At 53.7% G+C, this 8,294-nt stretch overlaps 1 protein-coding gene across 1 annotated transcript in view; it reads right to left on the bottom strand.

Annotated features, from left to right (window-relative positions):
* SLC8A2 (solute carrier family 8 (sodium/calcium exchanger), member 2) overlaps positions 1 to 8,294 on the bottom strand; it is a 44,029-nt gene extending 35,735 nt beyond the window's left edge. Inside the window, exons 1-2 of the mRNA XM_011926703.1 lie at positions 8,058 to 8,294; positions 1,977 to 2,725 (exon numbers count right to left, since the gene is read on the bottom strand). Coding sequence (XP_011782093.1) covers positions 1,977 to 2,709 — 733 coding nt within the window. The 5' untranslated portion in view covers positions 2,710 to 2,725; positions 8,058 to 8,294. The remainder of the gene's footprint in view (positions 1 to 1,976; positions 2,726 to 8,057) is intronic.

Here is an 8,294-nt window from a genome sequence, read left to right as displayed (position 1 = left end):
AAAAAAAAAAAAAATTAGAAATCTTTTCTTTGTAACACAGTTTGGACATTATATTGACTTTTTGGAAGCCAAATGCATAGGGGAGTTTGTTAATGAATAGCTAACATTTACTCTGTTCTAGGCAGACTATTTTAAGTCTTTCCACAAAGAGCAATTCAGTTAATCCTCATGGCAGCCCTATGAAGTCAGCACTCTCATGATCCCCGTTTTACAGGTGGGGAAACTGAGGCATGGAGAAGCTAAGGAACCTGCCCTAGGTCACACAGTGAGGGAAAGGCAGAGGTGGGATTTGAACCCAGATCTCTGGCTTCAGGTACATGGATCAAACTCTGAGGCTACAAGATCTCTTTGTTATTACCTAAGAATTTCATATCAGCAGAAATAAAGGGATGTAACAAAATATCTGTTACATTCTCCTTTCTTCCTTTCTTTTCTCTTTTTTGAGAGAGTCTCACTCTGTCACCCGGGGTGGAGTGCAGTGGGGCCATCTTGGTTCACTGCAATTTCCGCCTCCCAGGTTTAAGAGATTCTCCTGCCTCAGCCTCCCGAGTAGCTGGGATTACAGGCGAGCACCACCATGCTGGGCTAATTTTTGTATTTTTAGTAGTGATGGGGTTTCACCATGTTGGCCAGGCTGGTCTCAAACTCCTGATCTCAGGTCCTGCCTTGACCTCCCAAAGTGCTAGGATTACAGGCGTGAGCTACCACACCTGGCCTCAAAGGCCTTTTTGAAAGCCTAAGTCAGGACACTGACTTCATTTTAACAGCACCTTAAACTATGATATATCACTGCACGCTTTTCACCATGGCAGATGAGAAACTCTCTCCTCTTTCTCTCTCCCTCTTTCAGGAGCCCTGTCTTCTGGTGTCACTGTCCTCCCCTTTCCTCACTGTGGCTTCTGATCCCTCTGTTATATATCCTCCTTCACAGAAAACCCACAAGGCATTTTTCTGTCTCTAGCTTCAGATCCTTCCTGGGAAGAAACTGTAACTGGCAGAAACCTGACAGATAGGCAAAAATAGATTACACACATGTGTGAATGAATCCTGGACACCTGCAAATAAATTATGCATGTGTGTGACTGAATTAGGCCAGGCCCATAAATAAATTATGCAAATGTAGGAGGCAGTCATGGGGTTGTGGGAACTACATTAGGCAAACATTGTCAAGGAAGACTACATAGTATGCAGGTTAAGACACGGGCTGAGTGAAAGGCTAATGATTATGAGAATATAGGTATAAATTATGCAGCTGTGAGTCTAAATTTTGTCTCACTATTGGAATAAATTATGCAAAGCAGTCACTGGGCTTATATCGATGTTGCACTGGATGAGAGTATACGTTACACTGAAGTGGCATAAATTATCCCAACATCAGAAACTGATGATGAATAATGAATGAATCATGCAAACCGTGATTACATATCTGGCAAATGGCTAAATTATGCAGATGTAGGTATGTATCTATGCAAGCCTGTGGATAAATTATGCAAATTGCACTAAGTTACTCAAGTCAATTAGCAACGTCGGAAAACACAAGGCTGGATTATATGGGAGGATAGTATGAATTATGTGAATGGAGGATGTCTTATTGCAAAAGCGGGACTCAATTATGCAAAAGGTAGGGAGTGTAGGAAAACATGTGAACATACCTAGCATGCATTACACAGATCACAGGGGCTCTGTTAGTACATACAACACCCTTTTGGGAGCTAAAAGGTGCCCCTTCCAAATGAGCGTACTGTTATTAAGTGCAAAACAGTGCATCGCTCCGGGCAAATCAATGTTTGCTGCACCCTCCAGAGATATGGCTGGGTAGCATCAGCAGGACTCCAGCTCCCCTCAGCAGGACTTGCCCTGTTTGGCTTAATCCCCTTGTGCAGTCTGTGACCTGCACAACTGTACTTAGCAGCCCTCTCAGATGTGAGCGTGCATTTCTGCAAATACACCAATCAACATTCCAAGCCAAGAGCCACCTCTCTGGATTTTGCAGACACACATGCACCAAGAAAGCATCCATGGGTCTTTGCTCACCTGGACCACACCCGGGGAAAAAACGGCAAGGATGAGATAAAGCCAAACATAGGCGAAGATGCTCCAAGAGGCAGTGACGAAGAAGACTCTCAGGTGCTTGATCTTGCGGCTCTCGCCGGCTGGGATGACATAGATGCACACAGCGATGACCACAAACATGTTGAAGGCAGCGCTGCCCACGATGGTGCCTGGGCCCAGCTCACCCGCCTGGAAGTTGTGACCGCAGACCTCGATGACTGACAGCAGGATCTCGGGTGCAGAGGAGCCCAGGGCCATGAGCGTGAGGTTGGACACTGTCTCATTCCAAATGCGAACGGTGCCCACGCTGGTCTCGCCGTTGGCCTTGGTGATGGTGATCTCCTTTTCTTTTGATGTGATGACCTCGATGGCCGCCATGAAGCGGTCGGCGATGATGGACACTCCCAGAAACATGTAGACCATGGCCACAAAGTAGACCACTGCCCGTGCCGCCTTGTCACCCAGCGATGGGTCGTCGGGCTCCCACACGGGCAGCAACACCCCCGGCTGGCAGCGGTAGGACCCCTGGCAGCCCCCTGTGTTGGTGTCGCTGTCATTGGCCGGGGGAGGCGGCAGGGAGGGGGTTGGGGTGGCTGCCCCGGAGCATGGGGGAGCCGCCAGGAGGAGTGCGACCCCCACCAAGGCCAGGGGAGCCATGGGGGGTGGTGGGGTCCTATGGGGAAGGAGGAGGAGGTCTGGGTGAGGGAAGCAAACCCCTTTGTGTAACACAAAGTTCAAAGCTCACTGGGGAAGGAGGGTTAGGGGAGAAGCTGAGGACCAATGCAGGGAGGATGGGGACGCAGGGTGATGGAGACACAGAGAGACACAGAGAGTGCCAGAGACCCACAGTGAGAGAAAGACTGAAAGATAAGGATGGAGGAACCCCCATGCGCTGCTGGTGGGAATGCAGATTGGTCTATGCACTTCGGGAAACTACAGCTGAACACACCACGCATCGTGCAATTCAGCAGTTTTGCTCCTTGGTATGTGCCTGAGAAATAGGTCCTTATGTCCACTAAGGAGCCAGGCGCAGTGGCTCACACCTGTAATTCCTGCACTTTGGGAGGCCGAGGTGGGTGGATCACCTGAGGTCAGGAGTTCAAGACCAGCCTGGCCGACATGGTGAAACCCCATCTCTACTAAAAATACAAAAACTAGCTGGGCAGGGTGGCGGGAGCCTGTAACCCCAGCTTCTCGGGAGGCTGAGGCAAGAGAATCGCTTGAACTTGGGAGACGGAGGTTGCAGTGAGCTGAGATGGCGCTACTGTAGTCCAGCCTGGGTGACAGAGTGAGACTTCATCTCAAATAAAATAAAATAAAATAAAATAAAATAAGAATGTTCATAGCAGCTTTATTTATAATAGTGTCAATCTTGAAACAACCCAGAGGCCTATCAGCAGTAAAATGGAGATAGACGTTTGGAGGATTTGCACAGTGGAATATTATAGAGCACTGAAAAGGGAGTAGATTATTTGCTGCTGCACCCAGCACATGGATGAATCTCACAGATGTCACAATGGCTGAATGAAGCCAGGCACAAAAGCACACAAACTGCCAAATTCACTGAGAGGCAGGCAGCAGGAGGCTCTGAGTTTGTTAGGTGATTCAGTCTCCAACTCGGCCCTGTGAAAGCTCTTGCGCAGGATTTGGGCTGTGGCGGGTGTTGGACCATGTCTGTCTGTTTCAAGTAGGGCTGGGGAGGAGTTGCTGGAGGGTCTCATTCATGTCCCTCCCCAAGGTGGTAGCAGGCATCAGTCTCTCCAGCTTCCCTGTGTCTGACCTGGGCTTTTCCCCAGGCTCTGTAAGTGGTGCAGTTCCTTAGGGGCTGTGACATCCAAGGCCCTGTGCCGGGCTTTCTGTCCCATTTGTGGGTGTGGGGGCTCTACTGTTTCATTATTTCTCTCCCTGCCTCAGGTGCTGAGTTTGAGTGGCTATTATCATGTCTTATCTGGGTTTCCTTTTAAAACACAAATCACTGGACACGGTGGCTCACACTTGTAATCCCAGCACTTTAAGGCCGAGGCAGGTGGATTACTTGAGGTCAGGAGTTTGAGACCAGCCTGGCCAACATGGTGAAACCCTATCTCTACTAAAAATACAAAAAATACAAAAAAAAAAAAAAAGATTTAGCCAGGTGTGGTGGTGTGTGCCTGTAATCTCAGCTACTCAGGAGGCTGAGGCATGAGAATTGCTTGAGCCAGGGAGGCGAAGGTTGCAGTGAGCCAAGATCATGCCATTGCACTCCAGTCTGGGTGACAAAACCAGACTCTGTGTCAAAAACAAAACAAAACCAACAACAAAAAAAGCCCACAAATCAGCTCGCATCATCCCTCTGCTGTTCAGAACCCCCCATGGCTCCCATCTCACTCACAGCACCAGTGTCCTCTCCAGGGCCTGTGAGGTCCTGCACAATCTGGCCCCGAATCCCTCTCTGGCCTCTTTTTCTGCCCTCTCCCCCTCACCCAGTCTGCCTCCGCCACCCTCGCCTCCCCTCTGCTCCTCAGCCTTACCAGACAAGCTTCTGCCTTGGAGCCCTGGCACCTGCTGTTCTCCCTTCCTCGAACACACTTCTCTATTTGTGTATTTATTTTTGAGACAGGGTCTTGCTCTGTCGCCCAGGCTGGAGTGCAGTGGCGCCATAACAGCTCACTGCAGCCTCGACCTCCAGGGCTCAGCGATCCTCCCTCCTCAGCCTCCCAAGTAGCGGGAAGTACAGGCACGCGCCACTACACCCAGCTAATCTTTTGTAGAGCCGGGAGTCTCTTTGTTGACCAGGCTGTTCTTGAACTCCTGGGTTCAGGCGCTCCACCTGCCTTGGCCTCCCAAAGTGCTGAGATCACAGGCGCATGCCACCGTGCCCGGCCCACTCTTCCCCACATACCCACTAGCCTTGCTCCCTCCTCCCTTTCGGGTTTCCACTCTGATGTCACCTTCCCCGAACACCCCATCCAAAACGACACCCTCCCACTTTGGGGAGTGCCCCTCCATTCCACAGGTGGGAGGACCAAGGCGCAGAGAGGTTACGGAACTTGCCCACATCATCCAGCACCAACTCTGGCTCCCAGGTCGGCTCTCCAAGAGTGGCCCTGACTCTGAGCTCCTCCGCCCCGCCCTCATGTTGCCATGGTAACCCAGTGGCTTATCAAAAAGGGAGGGAGAGAGGAAGAGAGGTGTCCTGGGAGCCTCCACCCTCCCAGACCCCTCTGCCACCAGCCTCATTTCTTCCAGGGGCTTCCATTTGCCTGAAAAGCTCTTCTGAGTCTAACCCACAGCCTGTCCCCAACTCACACCCACGTACCCATGGGCTGGGAGCTGGCTCCTCTGGGGGAGGGAGGCAGCGTGTTGGCAGAACTTCCCAAGAAGGAGAGAGCAAGCGAGGAGCACGCCTGTGTGCGTCTGTGTGTGTGTGTGTGTGTGTGTGTGTGTGTGTGCAGGCAGGGGCGGGGGAGAGGGGTGATTCTTAAAGGGCACTGCACAATTAGCCCCCTCAGCAAGGCCCCTAATGATACATCTAATTAGCAGCCCCCTAATTAGCAACAACTTAGGCATAATTACAAACCCACCAGGATCCAAAGCAAAGACTCATGCTCCCTTCTCCCTCCGCCTCCCCGGCTTTCAGGAGAAATAGGAGTCAGGAATTCTTCTAAAGCATCAAACCAAACCCCACTCTCTCCGGGAGGAAGCCTCGGCCTGGGAATTCCTCCCTGAGGTTTAACCACCTGTCCCTGCTGCTGTAGTTCTCAAGGGAGACCAGGGCCAGCTGATGGGGGTTCTCATGTCCACCCTCCTAGCCCAGGGGCTGGGTCAAGTACAGCCTAGTGCAATCCCCTTTTCCTGCAAAACCTGGTTTCTCGCTGGGGCCTTGCGGGAGGAGCAGTCAGGGAGAGAAAGCAGTAGATAAATATTTGTGAAATGAATGACCAAGAGGTCTGAGCCCTGTCACTGGGGACCATGGGCTCCCTCTGCTCCCGGCTCCTGCCTCTGCCTCTCCATCCACCAGCAGCCCTGAAACCCAATCTGCTTTTAGAATCCAGGGGCAAAAGGATCAGGTGGAGCCCAGGGTGGGAATGGGGAGGGCAGATGGCAGGCACCATCTCCCAGGGCCATCTCTCCCTCCCTTTGTGGGCCTGTGGCCAACGGGTCAGCGGTGAGCACCCCGGTTCCACCTCACGCACCTCTTGGGTCCTTGGTCAGAAGAACGGGACTGCGTGCCTGGGGTTGGGTGCAGTCTGGCGTGCCAGGTAAGACCCCTCCCTCATACCCCTCACGCTGCCACCCCACAGTGGGGCGGTGCTGCGAGGGGTGCTTTCCTGACTGTGCCTGTGTTGGGGGGCTGGCCCTCAGACTTCTAAACATGCATGTTTACTGCCCCAGCGTGAGCCCAGGCGCTCCCAACCACCTCGAAATGGTCCAGTGTGGGGATCACATCACAGAGTTTGGGTGCTTGGGGCTGTGATACACTGATAATAGGTAAACTGAGGTCCAAAGGAGGAACAGGGCTCTTAACCTAGTGCTCTTTAAAGTCATCTGAAGCCCCGCGCAGGCACTGTCACACAGGGCTGGGACCTCACCTGCAGCCGGGGAGACACACACACACAGACCAGGGCTACAGGCACAGCCTCATACCTTTTCTCCATCACTCACTCTCCCGCCCACCTTCTCCAGGGCCCTCTTCACTCAAGGAAGGCAGACAGTGTGTTGGCCAGGGCCCTCTCAGCATCCCCCAAGAGGTGGCAGAGAAGCTGTTGAGACCCACCCTCACCGAGACAGGTGTGAGGCTGGCACACCAGGAAAGGGATGGAAGTGAGACTGCAGGAAGGACTGGCCTGGTCTAACCCAGTACCCAGTGCTTGCCCGGAGCAGGAAAGGCACTCAGTAATTATCAACAAGAATGAATGAATCAAGAGCTGAACAAACAGCAAGAGGTATGGAAGGACTGGTCCAATTATACAAGGAAGAATGGGGAGGTTAGACTGAAGGGACATCTGGTCTCATCTCTACTATAAAGACTACCAGTTAAACTGCAAGAAGGACCGGCCTCAGAATGTCAGAAACAAGGCAAGGGGAGGCGGGCTCGGTTCTCAGGGGAGAGTTGGGGTGGGTGCCGGCTGGGAGGACTGGAGAGAGCAAGGGAGCTCTGTTGAAGTGGGGAGAGGAGTTTAGAGGACTCCAGGCCTGGGGTAGCCCACTCTGCGGGTGGGGGAGGTCTTCTTCCTCCAGGTCTCCCCTGCCAGGGGCGGAGACAGTGGTGTGGAGGAGGAGGGCACACCGGCTCCCAGGGAGAGCCAGAGAAGAGGAAAGAGAGAGAGAAACAGAGACTGAGATACCCAGAGGTAGAGATGGAGACGAGGGGGAGAGAGAGAGAGAAAGAGACAGCGGGAGAGAGAGACGCGGACATGGGAAGAGACAGAGACACGGAGAAAGCAGAGACAGAGAGAGACACAGGAAAGCTGAGACGCGGAGAGAGACAGAGACACAGAGACACAGAGAAACAGAGATGGCGCAAGAGGAAAGGAGAGAGAAACCCAGGACTTGGAGACAGTGGAGACAGAGCTCCCCGGCACAGAGACACAGAGAGAGTGAGACAGGAGTGAGGGACTGAGGGACAGGGACTCCCAGAGGCGGCCAGACTCTGTTAGACAGAGACCCTTGAGAGATGTGAAGAGACAGAAAGATGAGACCCAGACACAGGAAGGCGGGGGCGGAGGTAGAGAGCGCGGGAGGGGGGTGCCCCAGACGGGGTGGGGGCGGGGTGTCCTCCCCCCCAGTACCCAGGTGGCCCCCCTCCCCAGCCGCCTGAGAACCAGGAGGGGCTGAAGGTGTTGGGGCGGCTGGTGGCACTCCCACCCCACAGAAGGTACCCGTGCTGGGCCAGGCAGCCCCCCACCTCCATAAACCAGCCCAGGGAAGCCAGCTCCAGGCTTCCCGAACCGCCCCCATTCCGCGCCTGGGGTAACCCCGTCCTTTTCCCACGCCCCCACCTACCCACCAATGGGGTCTCTTACCTGCGGCTACAGCCTGCAGCAGGTCCCCCCAGCGCTGGGCTGGCAGTGGTGGGCGACTCCGCCCGAAAGAGAGAGAGATTGAGAGAGAGAAAAGCCGGAGACTGAGAGGGAGAGCCGGGGAGGAGGGGAGGGAGAGGGGATAGAGGGAGGAGAGGAGGAGAGGGGAGGGACACGGGGGAGGGGGAGTCGGCGAGGGAGCGAGAGAGGGGGAGGAGCCGGAGAGAGGGGGAGGAGGCG

This window comes from Colobus angolensis, unplaced genomic scaffold, assembly GCF_000951035.1.
Source record: "Colobus angolensis palliatus isolate OR3802 unplaced genomic scaffold, Cang.pa_1.0 Scaffold119, whole genome shotgun sequence".
Taxonomy (NCBI): Eukaryota; Metazoa; Chordata; class Mammalia; order Primates; family Cercopithecidae; genus Colobus; species Colobus angolensis.
Note: the sequence above shows the minus strand (reverse complement) of the source record. Positions and strands in the feature narration are given on the sequence as shown.